General features: G+C 41.5%; 1 protein-coding gene across 4 annotated transcripts in view; it reads left to right on the top strand.

The window, feature by feature from the left end:
* The window catches only part of cacna1ib (calcium voltage-gated channel subunit alpha1 Ib), a 439,141-nt gene that overhangs the window by 45,297 nt on the left and 369,941 nt on the right, over window positions 1-23,903 (top strand). For 3 of the 4 annotated variants that reach the window (XM_023954667.2, XM_078943263.1, XM_078943410.1), the window contains exon 3: window positions 23,314-23,411. In XM_023954667.2, coding sequence (XP_023810435.2) covers window positions 23,314-23,411 — 98 coding nt within the window. Of the gene's footprint in view, window positions 1-9,130; window positions 9,259-23,313; window positions 23,412-23,903 lie in introns of those variants that run through there. The other variant, XM_078943351.1, reaches the window with a different exon arrangement.

The following is a 23,903-nucleotide window of genomic DNA, read 5'->3' as shown; positions in this document are numbered from 1 at the left end:
TGAGTGATGACTGAGAGGTGCTGACCCCCCAAGCCAGCAGCTTTAATGGGGGTCTCCAAGGGTTCAGTAGGTAGTGAGAGGGAGTTTACGAGGCCTAAGTCAATGAGGCTTTGTTCGGCTCCAGAGTCAATTAAAGCCTGAGCCTCCGTGACACGAGAATCAAAACATAGCTTGACAGGAATGCGACAAAAGTCTGTGGGAGGAGAAACAGACTTACCCGCCCGCGGCCTGCCGTCTAGCGGGGGGTTCGGGAGTTTAAACGAAGCTTACAGTGGGAGACCTGATGACCGGGATTTCCACAGTGAAAGCATAAACCATCTTTACTCCGCTTCTGACGTTCTTCGGCAGACAGCTTTGAGTGGCAAACCTGCATGGGTTCTTCAGGTGATTTGCGAGGTAAGACCGTCGGGAACTCTGTGAGATGGATAGAGGAAGGAGACTGGTTAGCCATAAGCGGAGTACGAGGCTGAGAGGCGCGCTCGAGTTTACGTTCACGGAGGCGAATATCAGATCGTAGAGCAGCGTTGACTAAACCTTCAAAGCCGGTAGCTTCTGGCTGAGTGCACAGATGATCTTTGATGTGGTCATTCAATGATCGGTAAAAAATACCTCTGAGTGCGGGGTCCGTCCACCCTGCTTCCACGGCTAGGATGCGGAAATCAATGACATGGTCGCAGACAGATCGATCGCCTTGCTTGAGGCTTAGCAATCGTCTGGTGGCTTCTTCCTGCTTTTTGGGTTGGTCAAAAACGAGTCGAAACTCGTTAAGGAATCTTTCGAGGGGGAGTTGAGGAATTTGATTGACCGCCAGGAAGGCTTGGGCCCATCGCAGAGCTTTATTCCTGAGGGAGTTGACGATTAGCGTAATTTTGGTGAGATCTGAGTGGTAGAAACGTGGAGAAAGTTGGAAAAGGGGTTGACATTGTAACAGAAACCCCCCAAATGCTTCAACATAACCGTGAAACGGCTCAGGTTGTAACCGGACATTTTCCGGGGTAGAAGCGGAAGTAAACAGATCGCCGGGGATGGGAGTGAAGCTGGAGCTGTGGTGTTTAAGGTCTGAAGAGTCCGTGTGATATCCTGGATCCGGGAAATAAGGTGCTCCTGAACAGAAGTGATGCGAGAGAGTATATTGGAGTGGAGTTCCAAGAAAATACCTTGTTTCTGCACAGCGTGGCGGAGAACTTCCGGGTCAGCTGGGTCGGGTATCTGGCCAGTTCGTTCTGTCATGGCTAGTACACGGAACGGACCCAGACGCTGGAACCCAGAGGCAGAGACAGGTGAGTGAAAGGTAAGTAAAGAGTTTATTTTAAGTTATTGCTGATTCCTGACAAGGCTGTGGGTAACGTGGCTGCGGCTCTTGATTGTAGTCTCCGGTACCGTACGTGCAGAGTCCCAAGAGCTTGGAGGCCAGACAGAGTTCGTGGCGTGTCTGGAGATCCAGAGGACCACAGACACTGTGGCTGACAAACACAGGTGACGTCGACGAGGAGTGTTATGGCAGCTGCTGCTCGAGGAGGTGAGATTCAGGTGACACTCTTGGCATGAGGTGAGGACCTGAAGCGAAGAAAACAGTCAAGGTTAACTTGGGACGAGACAAGGGGGCCAGACGTAGAGAGCTTCAGGAGACTAGGCACCATCAGGGTTAGCGAACTGGCGGAGAATGATGAAGCTGGGTTTCCTTAAGTAGCAGGTGTCTGATGAGTAGAGTGGTCACAGCTGAGAGGGATCAGCAGCAGACCTGGAGGGGGAGGAGTCTGACAGGCCACCATGACACATCCATATTGCAGTTAGTGGATTAGAACAATAAAAACAGCAAAAAAAATGCACAATTGAAATAAGTGCAAAAGGTCAGAGGTCAAAAGGCCAAAAGGTGTGTGTGTGTCTGACATGCCAGACACACACACACAAGCACACAATTAAAACAGTTCGGTACTAAAGCTAAAGCCATGTTATTTCTCATAACCCCGTCCTCTCCTTACAACAGCACTGGATTAAACGGCGACGTTTCAGTTTTGAGTGTTTTTACTGTATTTAACGTTAACACATATACCGGTGAAACGTGCATTCTGGTGTGTGTTTAAAAAGGCAGCGAGCGCGAAACTGAGTTGGTTGTGATTTATTTATTCAGTCATCAATCAGCATTTATAATCCATCAAAGTCCTCATCATCAGAGTCTGTCTCTTTGCCGTGCGGCTCCTAAGAACAGTGAAAGCAGACACCTCAGGCCAAGTTTAAGTCCTGCAGTGGACAAAATCCGGACCCAAAATGAAGGCCCTAGTATGAGTGAAGGTCAAAAGAAAGCAAAGACGGTGACGGTGACGTCCAGGAAAGTTTTTAGCTTCACACTGAGTATAAACATGAAGGATTCTAAAATGACCCATGTGTGATGTGCGATGTTCTACGTTGTGGGGTTCAAAATTAATGGGCTCGATGCCGGAAAAGAGATTATGCATTCAGTTACTCTTTCTGCGTCTTCCTCTCTGAGAGTGTGCGGAGTCGTGCGGTGTATGGGACATGCCCACGGACAGCTCTCAAGCGCAGCCAGTTGATTGACAGCTCAGTTGATTCACATCTAGGCTTTCGTTTTCCCTGCTACAAGTGACGCACCAGCTGGGTTGTTACAATATTAACAATATAACACTTTTATTGCCATAAAGTTGTTTTTTTTCACTTTATCAGTGGGTGGTGTGCCGCAGGATTTTTTTCAATTACAGAAGTGTGCCGTGGCTAAAAAATGGTTGAAAAACACTGGTCTAGATGACCCAACTCCCAACCTTAAAGTGCCTAGGATAGCACAAGGGTTAAAAGGCCATTGGATTTCATGGTGAGCGTGGCTGGACCCAGAAGCAGGACAGAAACAGAAGGTGGCTGAATAAGTTGTCTTTATTGAGTCCCAATGCTGGTGGAGGGTTCAGGCTTGGAAGATTTGTGCCTTGGACAGGTGACAAAATGGAACCTTGCTTGGTGTCCTGATGAGTGGCAAACGGTGACCCATGGTGGAGGCGTAGCTGGGGGTGATTCCTGGAGAGGCAAACATAGAGTGGATAAGCTTGCAACATGAATGAGGTATTTGGCATAGAACTAGACTTTGACTTGGCTTAGATCTTAACATAGGTCTGAACTCTGCCGCATGAAGCAGACAAACTGACGTCAGCTGACAGGTGAGGAGTCCATAAGAAGGCTGCAGGCGGATGAGAAGATGTGTGGCAGGTGTGATAAAGATTCCCTGGTAGGTGTGGGGGAAGACCAGAATCCTAACATTGGAATAAAAAATATACTCAGGGTGGGACTTTAATAGTTAATGCATCATACTTTCCATTCCATTTTGGCTATGTATTTTCTACTTATCAGTTTGCAGAATTATATAATCCTGGTTCTCCTTGTGTTATTTAAAAGATTATGAGTTTCAGTTGAATGATTATAGAAAAGCATTGACAGGGAGTCATGTACACTTACAGTACTGGTCTTGAAGAAGTTATCTTTACGCAGATAAACGGGAAGTGCAAGGAGAACAAGTGCCTGTCTCATGTTCACATCGCATTGTTCCTAAAAGAACAAAAAGACATCTCCATTACCATTGAAGCAAATGCAGAGTAAACACTTCCAATATTTATTTAAGGTACTTTAAGAATTAATACAACTATATCCTTTCTAGATGGCTATTTCTAGTGAGATGACTACAGTGTTCATGTCCACTTCATGGTCAAAGACCCAAAGTCATTTTTTAAGGCAAGTTACACCATAGCTTCTTACAGTTGGTTACAAATAATTTCTTATCAGTTTTTGAATCATGCACAGTAGAAATGTACCTGTAGGTGATAAATCTTAACCAAGCTGGCCAGTTCCTCCAGCTATCCTGCGTAATTTGGTTGACTAAGTCTTTGAAAAGGGCAGCTTTAAGTTGCGCAAAAAAACATGTAAAAACTGCACAATTTCCTCTAACTGCATCTACTCTATGTGAATCCATATGAGATCTTGACAGATGAGTTTTCATGGCTTCAAATGATGGAAATGTACAAATTCAACTGTCATATAGACATGACACTAGTCAAAAGTGTCTCCACTACCATGTCATAGAGACATGGCAGTGGAGACACTTTTGAATTGGCTAGTAGTACTGCATAGTGCCAAAATAATTGTCCCAGTGTATGTGAAGTAGCAGAACAGCTTGCACCAATGTGCCACCTTCTCCCTGCAATTAAAATATGTTTTAATTAAATTTAGAACTTGGGCTAGTTAAAATTTGCGTAAATGTTTCCATACTGCTGTATGAATCTAATAATGGTAATAATTCAGGATGAATATATTAAATAGGTATAAAACTCACCCACTGACAACTCTTTTCTGATGAAATGATGACTTTCTGGTGAAGTCTTTGAAGTTTAGTATCTGAAAAAGTCCAAATGAGATATTTCAATGTTCAATTACATTCTGATATCTATCTCAACATTTATTGCACTACACAAACAATTGGAAAAAAATAAATATATATAAAAAATAGCTCCAGACAGAAATTACTGATCAGGAGACAAGTTACCTCCCTGGCCTTGGCGTCTACCTGGATGTGAAACACAGATTACCCTTTGTGGTTCGGTACCTGAACACAACACGAGCATGCTTTTGTAATTTATATTTTTTACCAAAATTTTTTAAAATGCAAATCAGGGATTTTAAAAAATTTTAAAGCTGGATTTACAACCCAACGTAATTTACGTGTCAGGGACGTCCAGTTTTAACGTTAAGTCATTCGTGATGCTTTTATGGACCTCATACCAATAAATAAACCTGGTCTCTGAACATCATCTGTACCTTCCGTGAATTGTAAATGAGGTACCCAGTCAATCCTTCCATTGAGCAATCAGGCTAAAAACCTTTGTCGGTAGCTCCTCGCACAACCGGTGGAGGCATCGAGGTCATGGACAAATTTTTGGACAAATGTCCAGAAGAAATTTGAGCCATATTGAAATGCTAACTTCACACGGGAATCACGCTTAGTGTAATTACAGCATTACACAGATAATTTACATCTCTGAAAACCCCTCACTGTCATACCTAACAGGCATATTGGTTTGCTGAATAGCTGAATAGCCCGCCTTAGGCTGATGGAAAAAACCAAAGTGGTGGTATCTAGAAGGGGGGCAAATTCAGAACGCATTTCAGAAAATAAAATGCTCAATTTACAATTTCAAACGTCACATTCGGCAAGTCCAACAAGACCAACTGAGCTAATGCTGAGAAAACGAAAGACCCTCTCACCAGAATGTGGTGACGTCGATGACGTCATGATACTACTATAGGGATCCTAAAATCTTTTAGTGCACCACACAAATAACTCTAAAATATTGAGCACTGTTGAGTTAAGTTTGAATTAATCTTATTTTCGCTTAATACTTTATAGTTGAATCAACTACAAAATGACATTTAAGTTGTATAAGCTTGATAGTTATGAGCCAATACAACTGTTTGGGCCTACAGTGTAGTTGTGGAAATGAAAAAAAAATAAAGGTAAAAAATGTGAAAAATGTAATAATTGCGGTTTGTTCCCAGTATTATATGATACCAAGTCTTTCATATATCTAAATATAACTGTAAAAGAAAAAGCCTGGAGCAAGATTCATGAGAATTGCACCGTTTCGACATTTCACACAAAGCCTCTTCCGAATGTAGGTTGTATAAGATAGTGACAGTCCAGTGTGAACACTATAGGCTAAAATGCGCATTCAAGAAGGCTTTTTTAGAGTGTTCACATGCCCGGTGTGAACTAAGGGTAACAGTCTGTCTACATGCAATGAGCCTGCACTTTTACGAACAGCACTATTGGTCCCCTTGCATAGTGCTCATGATTTGTGGGGTGTTGAAAAAAGGAAAAATGTGTATGGTCTTGTCAGAAGTGCTATGTTTTTTCCTTCTGGTCACCGACGGTAGCCGACCCCAGAGTTCTAGCCACACTACAGCTCCCCGCAACCTCAGCGCACACTTCCTGGATGCCGTGCACCTGACTTTCATTCTATGAAAGAATTTCTGTAGCATAATTAAAAATAAAAGTCAATACAAGAAATGTTTTTTTTTCATTTTCAAAATGAAGCTGCATTTGTCGACTCAAAAATAAAATATAAAAGCAATCCGCTAAACGGGTTTTTCTTTTTCTTATACAACATCGCTCATTCTGTCACTTAAATAACCCTTGTGCTATCCTAGGCACTTTACCATTGGGAGTTGGGTCATCTAGACCCACTGGACAGTGCGCTGAACCTTTTTTCTTCAATGATTTGTGAACCTCACTGGTGTCCATGGATTATATGAAATCTTTCCACCTTTATCCACCTTTGTCATGGTAGGGAGAACACGTTAATGTAAGGGTGGGGTCATCTAAGATAGCACAATGGTTAAAATGATCAAGAAAATGGTATTTGACATTTATTATTTATTATGATTTTTTATTAACTCACAACACAACACATTAACTCACAACACAATAACTCACAACACAACACATTAACTCACAACACAACACATTAACTCACAACACAACACATTAACTCACAACACATTAACTCACAACACAACACAATAACTCACAACATATTAACTCACAACACAACACATTAACTCACAACGGAAGTAAAGCTGCAATGGAAGTGCTTTTATTCTGAAATTTCCACTGGGCTGAGCGGCTAACTGCCTAACAGAAAGTAACGTCACAGTGAGCTGTGGAGGGAGCATGTTTCTTCTACAAGAGAAGCTACACAATGTTAACCCACACTCCTCCGCGCTGCACTCACACTCCTCTCTGTCGCTGCACGTGCTCCGGTGTTCTCCGTTCTTCAGCCCCCTCCTCTCACACTCACTCGGTCCCCAACACCCCCCACCCACCCACACACCCTCCCAGTCCCTGCACCAATGAGTTATATCACTAGAGGAGACACGCCCGCTTGGGAAGCCTTGCCGACGGTGGAGGAGCGCGACGCCATCTTGGTGAGGTCGACGACGCCCACATGACAATGATTTCTATTGCTTTTAGTGGTGTATAGGTAGCTTTTATATACTATATATATTTTTACATTTATATATATTTATACATATATGTAAATATATTATATTTATATGTATAATATATATATAGATACATCATTTGTTGTTGTTAAAGAAGAGAAACAGGCAGCCTTAAAAGCTCAAACTTTAATGAAAATGCATTGTTGCAGGACTTCTTACGAAGAAAAAAATAATTTCAAAGAGTTTTTAAAAATAATTTCTAAACATTTAGAAGTTTTAGACCTCTTTGACATTTAATTTAAATTATTTAGAAAAACCCAACAATGAGTCAATAATAATAATAATAACAAATCAATAGTAAGTCAATACAAACAATAAATAAATAATAAGTCTATTAATGATAATAATAATAAGTCTATTAATAATAATAATAATAAAATAACATCATGCAGCATGTTGATAATAGCCCTGCAGCATCATGAATGTCAACATGTGTACTATTAATGAAGCTCCTGCAGCATAAAAAGAAAAAAATTATAGTACTTACCTGTGAAATGATATACCTTCCTCCTTCATGGACTCGGTGCTCTGATTTTGGCAGTTGAAACCCAAACAATGAACTGGTATTATGCAAAAAATGTGTTCACATGCATGCACTGCAGTAGTAACTTGACCTCACCAAGATGGCGGTGCTCTCCTCCCATGAGGAACCACGTGATGTCTCCTCTAGTGATATAACTCATTGCCCTGCACGCTCTCCTCTCCTTTCTTCCGCTCCCTCTTCCTTTCACACACGCACGCGGTCCCCAACACTTGACACAACAAATGTGGAGAGATCCACTGTCAGGCTTTAATGAACACAATTTCTAAGAGGCGGGGCGTTGAACTCCCCCAACAACAGGTTAGATGACAGAGCTCGGTCCATTAAGCTCTGCCGTTCACGGAGCTTCAGTACATAGAACTCCAAAAGCCACACGGCCTAACGTAGGCCGCTATTATATATTCATGAGTGGGAAAAAACCCGCTGAACCGACCTTAAAACCGCCCAAATTTTGCATTTTTGACCGCAAATTTACACCCAATCTGGCAACGCTGCTGCTAGCTTCTCTTGTAGAAAATCATGCTCCCTCTACAGCTCACTGTGACGTTACTCTCTGTTAGGCAGATAGCCACTCAGCCCAGTGGAAATTTCAAAATAAAAGCACTTCCATTCCAGATTAACTTCCGTTGTGAGTTAATGTGTTGTGTTGTGAGTTCATGTGTTGTGTTGTGAGTCAATGTGTTGTGTTGTGAGTTCATGTGTTGTGTTGTGAGTTATTGTGTTGTGAGTTAATGTGTTGTGTTGTGAGTTAATGTGTTGTGTTGTGAGTTATTGTGTTGTGTTGTGAGTTAATGTGTTGTGTGTAAAGTTAATGTGTTGTGTGTAAAGTTAATGTGTTGTGTTGTGACCCTTCTGGGCCACCGTATTTATGTGAGGGGGGAAAAAAACTCTGCCCAAAACCGGGAGTTAAACTTCAGGAAGTTTTCGAAAAGTTTGTTCAGGCTTTTGATTTTATTATTATAATTTCTGTAATCTTAAAACAGACTCAGTCAGACGGAGGCCAATAGTCACATTTCTGGCAAGTATTTGCATAGGTATGAGTCAGCAATAAGAGGATAACTGAACTACAGTGAAAATTGTGATTTTAGTGTTATCAACTGCTTCTGTTTATAAATTCTATGGAAAGAATTTCTAGGAGCAACCAGGGACTGGAGGAGGTCTGGTTTGGGGACCTCAGGATTTCCTCTCTAATCTTGGCAGATGTCCTGTTGGCTTCATCGAGCCAGGACTTCCTACGTGCATTGGAGTGGTTTGCAGAAGACTGTGAAGTGGCTGGGATGGGGGTCAGCACCGCTAAGTCTGAGTCCATGGTTCTAAAACGGAGAAATGTAGTTTGTCCTTTCTGAGCGGTTGGAGTGCTCCTGCCCCAAGCGGAGGATCATGAGATTAACTGCCAGATTGGTGCGGCATCTGCTATTATGCAATAGCTGGTCCATTGTGGTGAAGAAAGAGCTGAGTCAGAAAGAAAAGCTGTATATTTCGTGGTTGATCTTTGTTTCAATACTCACCTGTTGTACATAGGATGTCTGGACACTATTAGAGATATGGGGAGAAGCTCAGTCACAGAAGCTCGTGTTCCGGGCATGTCCCTCTGGGCAGAAGCACCGGGAAAGACCCAGAGCACGCTGGGGAGACTACGTTCCTCGGCTGGCCTCCTGGAGGTGAGAAGTGGCTGGGGTAAATAAAGTCTAGGCATCTTTGCTTAGAATGCTGCCTCCACAACCTGGTTTTAGATGAGCTGAAGAAGATGGATGGATGGATGTATAGATGAATGGATGGAAGAATTGACGGATGGATGGTGTTTTTAACATGATCTTGTGACATTCTTCTGATGATGGAGGACATATAAAAAGAAAATTAAGTTTCAAATTGCATTTCTTTCTATATTCAAATCTTTGTGAGTCAGGAGCAGACAATAAAAATGCAGACTAGCTCCCTGCTCTGCTCCATTCTGATGCAACCACTTGTAGATCCATAAACATCCTCATTTTCCTGTTAACACTTGTAGATCCATAAATGTCCTAATTTTCTTCATCATAGCTGGCATCTGGCTCAAAACTTTACTGCTGGATAGCTCCAATATTGCTCGTTACTTTAGTTGCACCGGTAATATTAGGTTGGAGGTGTGAAAGCAGCAAGAGAGCATGTAAACAGATGGATGACAAGAAAGGTAGGTGGTCTTACTCAGCCCCAACAGTCCAACCCACAACTCAGAGGCGAACTTCTAAGGAACTCCTCCCCCTCTGAAGAAACTATGTCCTAGAAAAAGACATGTTTTTTGTAACTGGCTAAATACGGCATAAGCTTAATTAAAAACCACTGGCAACACCTTTTATAATAGATCATTGGAATGGAGTATTAAGTAAAACATGTTAGTTTGTTTTTAACACTTATCACATTTCTTTACCCTTTGCAGGCCAAGAAACAGTTTTTTTCTTTTTAAAGAAAGCATTTTAAATGAACTTTCATTTTCATTTTGGATAAAAAAAATAAAAAATAAAATAAAAATTCAAAACAAGCAAGTTCACCTAGTGTAGTGAGGGACCTCAAAGTTGATCTCTAAGCAACAAATATAAATAAATAAATAAAACCGGCTGGGCTTATGGCATAATGGTAAACAATTAATTAAATTAACATGGTGAGCAATTAACATCACCCAGTGAGAGTCCTTGGGCAATAATCTTAACGCTACAGCCTACTTCATTACATGAGAGGCAATGAACCACATGTCATGCCAGCTCAGACGTCGCATCTGCATCAGGTGGTGGGGGACCAGAGCAGCCTGATGGAAAGTGGGGTACTGGAACAAGACGGAAATGGACTAGATGTGAGAACAAGTTTCTGTTAGATTGCTACTACTCAGGCAACCCCACCCAGAGGGGTTACATGCAGAGAATGTTGAATGAATGGATGCTTCGGAACCCATAATCAAGGCTAACTGCCAAACACCTGGTAGCCCAATGTTCTAATATCCACAAACGGCAACTACTATCACAACTTGAAATTAAAGCGGTACAATCCAATTGCAATATCACCACGGGGAGCCAGAACAGCAGGTCAGAGGAGGCTATTCCACACTCCCACCCTGAGGTTGGGCAGACAGCCCCAACAACCACAGATACGCTGAGCGAGGCAGCAACAGACATGAAAGACAAGATCATTTCATATCATGAAGATCATGAACACTCGGCAACCCAGACACCAGTTACAACGGTTAAGTGATGTACCGCCTGAAAGTCTCCAGGAAGCTGTGAATGAAGCATTGAGGGCAATCCCTACCACAACAATCACAGAAACCAATGAACTGGTTTTCACCTGAGTAACAGTGATCCTTCAGATCCTTGGATATAAGAGCAACCATAGAAGAAAACAATACCCACCATGGAAGCAACGGTTAGAGGCCAAAATCATGGCAACTCAGGGGGATGTGAGTAAGGTGACAGAGGCTCAAAGAGGTACAATAAGAAAGCAAGTACCTAAGAGATCCAGCCAGATGCCCACACCTGAAGCACTGGACACTGCCAAACAAAGGCTCCTAGCCTTGAGCAGCCGCCTAAAGGGGTACACAAGAGACAATTAAGCCAGAGGAATTAACATGCTGGTTCATTTGGCTACCTGGCAGCACAAATGAACCAGCTTCTAAGAGATGGGACTTATCCCGAATGGCTAATGGAAGGACGAACAATATTGATCCCAAAGAATCCCTCAAAGGGTGCAGTCCCATCCAACGACCGGCCAATAACCTGTCTCTCCACAACATGGAAGCTCATGTCAGGCATCATTTCAACAAAGATAAATAGGCACATGGATCAATACATGAACAACACACAGAAAGGCATTGGTAGAGACTCCACAGGAGCCAAACACCAACTCCTGGTTGACAGAACAGTCGCTTAAGACTGCAGGTCACGACACACCAACGTGTGCACAGCCTGGATTGTTTACAAGAAAGCCTATGACTCAATGCCACACACTTGGATCACTGAATGCTTGGAGCTGGACAACATCAACAGGATTCTAAGAGCCTTCATAGGAAATTCGATGAAGCTGTGGAAAACCACCCTTGAAGCCAATGACAAGCCACTTGCACAAGTCTCCATAAAATATGGGATATACCAAGATGATGCTCTGTCCCCACTGCTGTTCTGCATAGGTCTGAACCCCCTCAGCCAAATTATCAACATGACTGGCTATGGATACCGACTCAGAAATGGGGCCAACATTAATCACCTCCTCCACATCAAGCTATATGCTAAGAGCGAGCGTGACATTGACTCCTTGATCCACACCACCAGGATCTACTGTACTGACATTGGGATGTCATTCGCGCTCGAGAAATGCAGCCGAATGGTGACAAAGAGAGGCAAGGTAGACCACACAGAAAGGGGCTCACTCCAAGAAGGAACAATAGCAGACATTGAAGACATTTACAAGTACCTTGGAATTCTGCAGGCCGATGGCAACCTAGAGCAGGCAACAAGGAAAGCTGCAACAGCTAAATACCTCCAATGAGTAAGGCAAGTCCTGAGATGTCAGCTTAATAGCAATAATAAGACCTCGGCAATAAACAGCTCCGCACTGCCAGTTATCAGATACCCTGCAGGAATAGTAACATGGCCAAAGGAAGAGATACAGACCACGGATGTTAAGTCACGAAAGCTCCTCACCATGCATGGAGGGTTCCATCCCAAATCCAGTACCCTGAGACTGTTTGCTTGCCACAATGAAGGAGGCCGAGGACTAGTGAGCGTGGAAGCCACTATCCAGGATGAAACATCTAAGATGCGTGAATACATCAAGCTCAAGGCCCCAACTGACAGTGTGCTCAGTGAATGTCTGAGGCAATGGAGAGCAGAGGATACAGTGCTGGAGGACAGATCCTCATGGGAGGACTAACCCCTGCATGGGCTGTACCACTGGACCATAACTGAAGTGGCTGATATCAAGAAGACCTACCAATGGCTAGAAAACGCTGGCCTACAGGACAGCACTGAAGCACTCATCCTGGAAGCTCGGAACAAGCCCTGAGCACCAGAGAGAACAGAGGAAAGCCGTTGTGGTGGATGTGACGGTGCCAAGCGATGGGAACATCAGGAAGAAAGGAAACATGAGAAACTGGAGTCTGGTGTCTGTGGTAACTGGAGCACTCGGGGCAGTAACCCCCAAGCTGGAGGAGTGGCAACAACAGATGGAAAGACCTCAGACCTCTCAGTCCAGAAGAGCGCAGTACAAGGAACAGCTAAGATACTGCGCAGTACCCTCAAGCTCCCCGGGCTCTGGTAGAGGACTGGAGCTTGGGTGAGAAACCCCACGCAGAAGGGTGAGAGGGGCGTTTATATATACACACACATGTATATACATGTGTATATATACATATATATACGTATATATATACACGTGTATATATATATATATATATATATATATATATATATATATATATATATATATATATATATATATATATATGCCTCTGATAAGTGCGTCAAAAGATAAGAATTTATGGATTTACAAGCTGCACTATATCATACAAAACCATACAATACCATACCAATACAATTTAAATGTATTTCTTTTTAATATGCATTAGTTTAAAAAAAAGTCAGATAAATGGAAAGGAGTCTTTTTAAAATCAAATATAAATAGCATTTTAAGTTAAATCATTGTAAAAAGTACGTTTAATCAAGTTTTCTACATGTTCTCTAAAGCAGTGGTTGTCTGTGGACCATTCACGTGTTGAGCTCTACTGTCAGAGAGCAGCGGAGCAGAAGACACTATCATCCAGAGTTTCATTCTTGGAATTAAAAGGCAACAGGAATCGGTAGAGCATAAAGAACGATGAGCAGGGGTGAGAGGTTTCTTAAGGTTATGGGGACCATTTCCACGGGTGCATGGATGAGTGAGCAGGGACACATTGAATTTGATTGTTGAAAGGTGTGAGGTAGTCATACTCTTTGCTTCTCATTTGTCACCATTGTTCTTGATGTTATCTAATAATAGTCATACAGGAAACTAAGAACAGTGTAACAAAAAATGTAACATTTTCCTCAAGTGGAATAACTAAACATCCGATAGACATTTGCATTAATATAACAAATGGTTATGTTTATTTCTTTCTGCACCCTGAGTGAGAGGAAGGGAGAGGATGATTACACTCTTGTGTTGAAATACGTAAGTTCCAAAAATAAAGCCAGATTGCATTCAGCAGGTGGTCATATAAAATACAGTGAATTATAATAAGTATGCCATTCTTTTCTTAAAAAATATTAATATTTGGTCCGTTATTAATCATATTTAAAGTTTTTGAGTCTATTATTTGCTGTACTCTAAGGAGTTATTTTTAGAAGTGCTAGTACTGAGTACTGGTAGTACTTCTGGTGTGGAGAAGTGGGGATAATGGTAGTGGGATTTTTTGCCTCTTTTTAGGGAGCCGTATCTTTTGGATCAGTTAATTTCAACGGAGCTGTTTAAAAAACTGGCTCATTTAGCTCTTTTTATATTTATTCACTTTTAAGAAGCCAGCCTGGAGTTTATTAACTTAATCCGAGAAATAATCATAGGGAGGCTTGATGGGCTGAGATCTGGATCCGAATAATTCAAATTCAGATTTCCAACCAACAACTGAGATTGAATTATATTTTGAAATTCTTTCCTAAAATGTTCCACTTTAGTCTTTGCTCCTTTACAAGACTTTACTTAGATCTCAGATGGATGCACATTTCATCTCAGGCCACTCGTGTTTATACAACTCTGCAGACCAGCAGCATAAACTTTGACGGTTTCACTACATTTTCTAGAGGCTACTGGAGTTAATGGCCTGGACTCCTCAATTCTTTCTGTTTATATATATCCACGGGGCAGCCGGTCGGTCCTGTTTGCGCTCCAAAGCCTTCTCTGGAGCGGAACACTGTCTATGCATGACGTAAAACCAGAGCATTAGTGACACACGATCGGAATGAATTGTTTACATGCACAACGATCGGATCAACAATCGGCATAACCCACTAATCTCGATCGTAAGAAAATGTTGATCCAAACAAGTCTGATCGGGGCAGACTATGCTGAACGGGGTGTTTACATGACACATTTTTCTTCCGATCCGGCGTTCTTTCCGATTACCTTTGTCCATGTAAACGCAGCTAGTGTCACCAGCAAAGCACCCCCACACCATTACACCTTCACGGTGGGAACCAGACATGTAGAGTCCATCTGTTCACCTTTTCTGCGTCGCACAAAGACACAGTGGTTGGAACCAAAAATCTCAAATTTGGACTCATCAGACCACAGCATAGATTTCCACTGGTCTAATGTCCATTCCTTGTGCTCTTTAGCCCAAACAAGTCTCTTCTGCTTGTTGCTTTTCTCTAGAAGATACTCTACCATGAAGGCCTGATTCACACAGTCTCCTTTTAACACTTGCTGTAGAGATGTGTCTGTTGCTAGAACTCTGTGTGTCATTGACCAGGTCTCTAATCTGAGCTGCTATGAACCTGCTACTTCTGAGCCTGGTGACTCGAATGAACTTATCCTCTGCAGCAGAGGTGAATCTTGGTCTTCCTTTCCTGGAGCGGTCATGTATATAAACAAATATATATAAACAAATGTCATCTTCCTCCACTTTGGTTGAAAAATAATAAACTTCTTATTTTCCTCTGACATTTCCATGCAAAGGAGTACAGAAACATGCTTTAAAGTTTATGCATAGCCAGCTAATCACTGCGTACATATTTGCGGACAGACATGTGCTGACACAATTTGGATCCTTTACAATTACAGAGAATTCCTCTGACAATAGTTTCTTAGTATGTGTTGTCTTCCAGCTCAATACTGATGTTAGACTTAGCAGACCCCAGCTCTGCCAGGGACATGTTCATTTCTGTCTAGGCTTCCTAATAGGAACTAATGTGGTGGGAGGAAAACAATTAATCATCTGAGGTTAAAGTTTATCTCTGATCACTGTCGCAGTTTTACCTGTCTGAAACTCCACACAGGAACTCACACACACACACCCACATCTTATGCTCACGGACCAAGCTAATGCTGGTTGGGTGGGTAATATTTAAGTACTTAAACATCTGAGGGGTGTTGTGTATTGAAGTTAGTAATGTTGAACTCCATTACCCAGCATGCATGTGTTACCCAGAATGCTTAGAGAATGGTCACGTGAGAGTGCACTGAGCAGAGAGCGAGGAAGCGGTTGATAGCCATGCACTGTGTAGTACGTTAAAGAGACTGTTAAATAAAAAGTCATAGAAACCCAGCGACTGACTTGGCTTACTTTAAGATAAGCAAGACAACACATGGTGTCAGAAGTGAGCAGCAAGATTAAAGAGAAAAAGTCTTGTGAGTGTAAACATGCCGAGGAGCAACAGGCTGACAGCGAGTGCTACATCGAGTGATGGCTACGAGCAGCAGTGACAGTGAAGCGGGAGCCGAGGGAGAAATTGAACAAACAGAAGAAGATTTTGTTCCTGGTTTGGTGAATAACGCACAGCAGCAGAGGACTGTGGATGCCCAAATACCCCGACTCGCCATGGATAAGCTAAGTCCGCCCACTTCCATGCAATTGACAGGCAATCTTGCTGATAACTGGAAACGTTTCAAGCAAAGATTTAACATTTATTTGGCAGCAAGTGGAGCAGGGAACGGTGATGAAAAACTTAAGGCTAATATCCTATTGCATGTTATTGGAGAAGATGCTTTGGATATATTTAACAGCTTTCAGCTGGATGAAGCTAACCTGACTCTGGCAGAACTAATGACAAAATTTGAAGAGTATTTTGTACCCACTCAGAATGTGACCTTTGAAAGGTACAAGTTTTTCACCCATGATCAAAAGCAAGGAGTACCTTTTGATCAATACTTAGCAGAGCTTCACACATTGAGCAAAACATGTGAATTCGAGACTCTGAGAGACTCACTAGTGAGGGACAGGATTGTCTGCGGTACAGCCGATAATGGACTAAGAGAAAGACTGCTTAGAGAAACTGGACTTACATTAGATAAGTGTGTTTCTATGTGTCGAGCAGCAGAGACCACAAGAGCACAAGCAAAAGAGCTTCGGAGAGATGAAACAACAGTGCATGCAATACAGAAAGAAAGAAGGAAAAATAAAACATATCCTAAACAAGAGGAGAAACATGCAGGTTTTAAATGTGGCAAATGTGGAAACAGCCACAAGCCAAGATCATGCCCTGCATATGGAAAATCTTGCAATAACTGTGGGAAAAGCAACCATTATGCTAAATGTTGTAAAGCTCCCACAAGACAAAAAGTCCACACAGTTGATGAGGAAGAACAGGAAGACGAGTTCATTGTGGACATGGTGCATGTAGGCACAGCAGAAAAAGAAGAATGGATAGTTCCACTTGAAGTGAATGAGACAATTATTCCATTCAAGATTGACACGGGTGCACAAATAAATCTGTTATCTATAGAGGATTATAAAACACTGGCAGTGAAGAGCAAAATGAATCCTATAAAAACAAAGGTGACTGGCTACACAGGCGAACGCGTTCCTGTAAAAGGAGGCTGCATTGCAACATTTAAACATAAAAACCAGAAGATACGAGCACAACTACTCGTCGTGGATAAGAAGGTGCAACCAATTCTAGGGCTAAGCACGTCTGTAAAGCTGAACCTAGTTAAAAGAGTGTTTGTCGTGACATCACCAGAAGTGACAAATGATAATGACTCGCTCATGAAAGAGTACAAAGATTGCTTTGAAGGACTAGGATGTTTACCTGGAGAGCATAGAATATGCATGGATAAAAGTGTCCCTCCTGTCGTGCATCCATGTAGGAAAGTTCCATTTGCGCTGCGAGAAAAACTGAAGGACGAGCTAGCACGCATGGAAAAACTTGAGGTCATCAAAAAGATAGATGAACCAACTGAATGGGTCAGCTCACTGGTAGTCATTCAAAAGAAAACAGGAGCTCTCAGAACATGCTTAGACCCAAGAGACTTAAACAAAGCAATCATAAGAGAACATTTCAAGTTACCAACCAGGGAAGAAATCATGGCACAGTTTGCTGGAGCTAAATGGTTCAGTAAATTAGATGCCTCGTCAGGATTTTGGCAGCTGAGGTTAGACGAAGAGAGCTCAAAACTTTGTACATTCAATACGCCTGAAGGCAGGTACAGGTTTCTTCGCCTACCATATGGAATTAGATCTGCGCCTGAAGTCTATCACAAGACTATACACATGATCTATGAACACATACCAGGAGTAGAGACCATGATGGATGACATCATTGTCTGGGGAACTACTCGAGAGGAACATGACAAAAGACTGAGACAAGTGTTGGACAAGACAAGAGAAGTAAATCTGAAACTAAATAAAGACAAATGTGAGTTTGGAGTGAAGACACTTACCTTTGTGGGAGATGTTGTTAGTGAACAGGGAGTGAAGCCAGACCCAAAAAAGACTTCAGCTATAAACAATATGGAAAGACCAACCAACAAAGATGAAGTTAGGCGGTTCTTAGGGATGGTAACCTATCTCGCCAAGTTTGTCCCACAACTGGCAACCCTGACAACACCCCTTAGGAGTCTTCTTGAACAGAAAAATGAATGGATTTGGTCTCATGAACAAGAGCAAAGTTTTCGGAAACTGAAAGAGGTTTTGACACAAGAACCGGTGCTAAAGTTCTATGATCCAGAGAAGAGGACCAGAATTTCAGCGGATGCGTCACAGCATGGCTTGGGAGCAGTGCTGCTGCAGCAACACGATGAGCAGTGGCTACCTGTAGCCTACGCATCCAGAGCGTTGACAGGTGCAGAGTCCAGGTGCGCTCAAATAGAAAAAGAACTGTTAGCCAGCATGTACGCATGTGAGCGGTTTCATCAATATGTTTATGGCCAAACGTTTGAAGTGGAAACCGACCATAAACCATTGGTGTCAATCATGTCTAAAGCACTGAGTGATTGTCCAGTAAGGATACAGCGGATGTTAATCAGGCTGCAGAAATATGACGTGCACATGATGTACACAAAAGGAAAGTACATGTACACAGCAGACACTTTGTCTAGAGCAGTGGACAAAGATGAAAAAGAAGACAGCGGAAAAGGAGCAGAAATACAAGCATATGTGGACATGATTCTGACATCTCTGCCGGTAACTGCTGACCGAACAGAACAAATACGAACAGAGACAAATGCAGATGAAATCATGAAAGAACTGAAAAGAACAATACTCAAAGGATGGCCTGAAAACAAAAAAGAATGCCCTGGAAAAATACAAGATTTCTGGAACTGCAGAGCAGAGCTCACAGTGGTGGACGACATAGTGTTAAAAGGAAGCAAGTTTGTCATTCCAACATCACTACGCAAGCAGATGCTTCGAAAAATACATGAAGGTCACCTTGGGGAGGTCAAGTGTAAACGCAGAGCAAGGGATGTAATGTACTGGCCTAGAATCAACCAAGACATCAGCCAGACGACAGCTTCATGTGAACTTTGCCGCACTTACAGGCCGAAACAACAAGCGGAGCCACTGATGTCTCACCCAGTTCCACATAGACCTTATTATAAGGTTGGAACTGATTTGTTTGACTATAATGGTAAAAGTTACGTGGTGGTAACAGACTACTTTTCGAACTATCCTGAAGTTGGAGTGCTGCAGTCAACATCAAGTAAAGCAGTGATTAGTTTCCTGAAGTGTGTGTTTGCCAGACACGGTGTTCCGTGTGAATTGTTTTCAGACAATGGACCGCAGTTTTCCAGCAGTGAGTTTGCTGACTTTGCTAAAGATTGGGGGTTTAGACACGTAACATCAAGTCCAAACTATCCAAAGTCCAATGGCTTAGCGGAAAGCTCAGTAAAGATAGTGAAGACTCTACTGAAGAAAGCACACGACAGAGATGACTTTCAAAAAAGTCTTCTGATCTACCGGAGTACACCTCTGCAAAATGGATTGTCACCAGCTCAGATGCTGATGGGAAGGCGCATTCGCTCCAACCTACCAGTACATGAAGACTTGTTGACCCCTAAGGCTGCACACAAAGTCAGGAAGGCAAAAGAAGAAATGAAGGTGAAGCAAAAGCGGCTGTATGATCGTAAGGCTAAACATCTGCCTTTCCTAAAGCCAGGAGACAAGGTACGTCTTAGAGATGCTTCCACAGGAAACTGGAGACAACAAGGACGCGTGCAAGAGGAGGTGTGTCCACGGTCTTATAAGGTACAGTTGGAGAGTGGACTGTCTCTGAGAAGAAACCGTGCGGATCTGCAGCTTCAGCCTATGGTAGAAAATACTGCAGTAACAGATACAAGCCTGCCGGACTCTGATGCATCTTTAAACCTAACAACAACAGAAGATCAAGAACACCCAAAAGAGAGTCTGACAGCAGGGTCTGCATCACCTAATAGATCGAAACTTTCAGATTCAACCAACTTTCTGGACGTGACAAGTTCGCTAAGACCTAAGAGACATGTTCAGCCACCAAAGAGGCTTATTGAGACTTGCTGAAAGTTAAAAAAAAAAAGAAAATAAGAATGTTTGTATTTGAAAATGTTTTGTAGGAAACTGTTTACACATACTGTTGAGATGTTTACTATCTAGACTTGGTCTAAAGAGAAAAATGTTTTTCTTTAAAAAAGAGGAAGATGTTGTGTATTGAAGTTAGTAATGTTGAACTCCATTACCCAGCATGCATGTGTTACCCAGAATGCTTAGAGAATGGTCACGTGAGAGTGCACTGAGCAGAGAGCGAGGAAGCGGTTGATAGCCATGCACTGTGTAGTACGTTAAAGAGACTGTTAAATAAAAAGTCATAGAAACCCAGCGACTGACTTGGCTTACTTTAAGATAAGCAAGACAACACAAGGGGTATTCCAGGAAGCATGTTTAAACTAGCCTGACTTTAAGCATGAACTCTGGCTGAAATCCGCCTGAACTTGCTTACTCTGGGTATGTCGGTTCCAAAAGACCGGATATGAATTGGCGTAATTACGCTTGACTTGGTAACCCTGGGTTAACGCACGTGCACAGGAGGTACATAAAGATATTCTCAATGGAACGCCGATTTCTGGAGTCACCATGGAAATAAGTGGTGAAAAAAAAAGAAAAAGCTGTATGTCAGTGAGACGGATTCTGAGATTTTAATGACAGCGTATGAAGATTACACGTCCATCAAACAAGTAACACGGCTGCATCATCAAAAGAAAGAGTTTCTGCCTGTATAAAAAAAAGCAGACAAAGTAAACGCACGAGTTTCTGATCTTGTTTCCATTTTCCTTGTGACGCATATATACATATAACGTATCCAATTTTGCCAACTTAAATGAATTACTTCTATTGGTAACAAAAAATTGAGTTAAATTTATTCAACATAATGTCTTAAGTCTATAAAACTCAATAATTGTTTATACAACTCAAATTTACGTATTTATCTAACTAAATGTCATATTACTCCAATTCAATTAATCTTTTTTCCATCTTAATTATTTATATTTCTTGAACTCTCAAAGTTTAAGCTGGCAGATATTCTCATTTTTATAACAATAAAAAAAAGGGGGGGGGGGAATGCACGGAGTGCAAAAACTCAGTAAGGAATTTACCGTCATTGTCATTACAGCTTCAGCCCGTAGCACTCAAAAAAAGGAAATTACCAGCCAATTAAGTTAACGAAAAAGTAACTTGTCATTTCAACCAGAAAATTTTATGTTTGTAAATCTTACGTGAATGAATCATGTCGATTGTACATAAAAATAATCCATTTAAAAGTTACTAATTTCAATCATGTTGATCCAACATGATACCATTAAATTGGATGCATTAGTAATCGCAAGGAATTGTGGGATACCATTTTCTTTGTCTATCTGGGCAGATTGGGGTCTAAGTGTGAGTTTTTGTCCATGGGTTTTATTGTCTAGCTGTTTTACTCTGTTTTAACTAGTGATTTAAACTGTTATGTTTATTTTTTGTTGCACCATGAGTTAAAGTTTGGTAGAGGATGAAGACCAACCCCCTTGTGTGGCAAACTGTTAATGTTCCAATACTTAACACAGAGTTCGCGGTAATTGAGCTCCAGTCTTGTGATGTGGGACTTTGCTGGGTAATTCATGTCTTTGATGTGAAAATTAAAAGACCCATTGGTTGTAACTTTGGAACAACATATCAATTACAGATGAGTAAATAAATTTATAGAAGTAAATAGAAATTCAAGTTAAATAAACTTAATTTACTTAGGTGTGACCAATTGAAGTGATTCAATTAAATTGGATCAACTTTTTTTCTTTTTAGAGTGAGCAACAATATCAATTTAAAGTTGGGTGCAACTGCTCTATTTAAATTGAATCAACTTAAATTTATTAGTTTGAACCTAAATACATTAAGTTGAGCCAACCTAAATAAATTAAGTAGGACCAACATGATTCATTTTTGTTCAAGTAACGCAATCTAATCATGTGGAAATCCTTTCCATAATTTTTTTATGTTCATTCAAAGTGAACGTTTTTTGAGTGTATATAAACTCATCATCTTCTCCTTCACTCTCATTCATGGTGCAGAGACGTAAGCCCAGTAGGGCAAAATAACTCGGCGAAACATGGCAAAACACAGTAAAACAGCTAAACAACTAAAACACATTAGGTCAAAGACGCACACTTAAACCCAAATCCGTCCAGACAGGCAAAGGGAATGATATCCCAGAATCCTTTGCGGTGCTGATCTAACAGCTGCACCAAAGTTACACCTACTTAATTGAATTAATTTCAATGAAAGTAAAATAACTGTCTGAAAACTACATGTAATTTTAAACCGACTTACAAAAAAATGATTTATTTTAACTGAAACAAATAATTAAGTTAGATCAAAGTAAAAAAAATATTTTTCCAACATCCATATGTGGTCTTGTCAGCCTCTCACTGTGGAAAAAGTATTATCTGAGCTTCTTCATCCACTAAATCATCTTCAAATGAACACTCCATGCTGCCTCACCTCTCTGAAAACAAACTAAGCTTCAACTAAACCTGCTCCGGACCAGGTTATGTTCAGAGCATGAGTTGCTATGGCAACTTGACCTACCCTGAAACATACCACCATTTCTGGAACAGAAAACTGAGGTTATCAACTTCCTTAGCCTCAAACTTACCGGGAGAGCTAGCATAACCTGCTTTCTGGAATACCCCCCTGAGTGAGTTCCCTGATAACAAACGACATACACATGGTTGTCAACTCCTTTTCTGTTGGGTTGGGTGGTTTGTTTGGGTATATTATTTTTATGTATTTTGTTATCATGTGTTGCTGACTTGTGTCTGCTTATTTTTTTTCAGTTTTACTTCCTGGGTCAAAGGACCCAAACTCTGGGTTGGTAGGCTTTTGTAGGGCCTGACCAAAATTCATTCATTAAGCCAAAGTGGAGCGACCTGGCTCAGAGGAGGGGCCATGTGCATTGTGGTTCAAGAGGGTCTGTGTTTTAGAGCTGGTTCTGAAGTCTCTGCGGGGTACATGCTGTAAAATGAAATCACACACATTTTCATCCACACAAGCATATGTTTTTTTGTTTTTGTTTTTTTTGTTTTTAATTTATTGCCGTGAACCATCGGTTGCATCACGGACCAGAGGGTGACCATCACTATAATTAATTGTTCTATGATGATCACATGCAGTAAATCATGTCGGTGGTTTATATTTTCTTTGCCATTGATTCAAATATTTTTGTTTTTCTGAGATTTTGAAAAAGCTATTTTTCATGTACGTTTTGTGTATTTTCCAGGATGGTTGAATATTCCTTGGACCTGCAGAATATGAACCTCACCGCCATCCGAACTGTGAGAGTACTGCGACCTCTCAAAGCAATTAACAGAGTGCCAAGTAAGTGACAACAGTATTTATTTTAAAAGACGAATTACATCACCTCACTTAATTCAGCAGGTGCACTTCCAGGAAGGGGCAGTCTTCATTTGGTGAACCATATTGTTGCTGCCGAACTGTCGTTTTTATTCATTTATTTTGTGGTACAAATCATTGCCTATATCTGAGAACAGGGGGGTATTTCAGAAGGCACGTTTAAACTACCCTGACTTTTAACCCTGAACTGTGGCTGAAGTCCGCCTGAACTTGCTTTTCTTGGTATGTGGGTTCCAAAAAAACGGATATGAGTTAGCGTTTTCGACTTGGAAACCCTGGGTTAATGCGCATCAATTACATGAAGGTATTCTCAATGGATCGCCGATTTCCGGAGTCACCATGGACTTGCGTGGATAAAAAAAAGAGAGCGCTATACTCCAGTGAGACGGAGTCTGAGATTTTAATGATGGTGTATGAAGATTATACGCCCATCAAATAGTAATACGGCTGCATCAG

This window comes from Oryzias latipes, chromosome 1 (genome assembly GCF_053564925.1).
Source record: "Oryzias latipes strain Hd-rR chromosome 1, Olatipes_Hd-rR_3.1".
In the NCBI taxonomy this organism is placed as follows: Eukaryota; Metazoa; Chordata; class Actinopteri; order Beloniformes; family Adrianichthyidae; genus Oryzias; species Oryzias latipes.
Note: the sequence above shows the minus strand (reverse complement) of the source record. Positions and strands in the feature narration are given on the sequence as shown.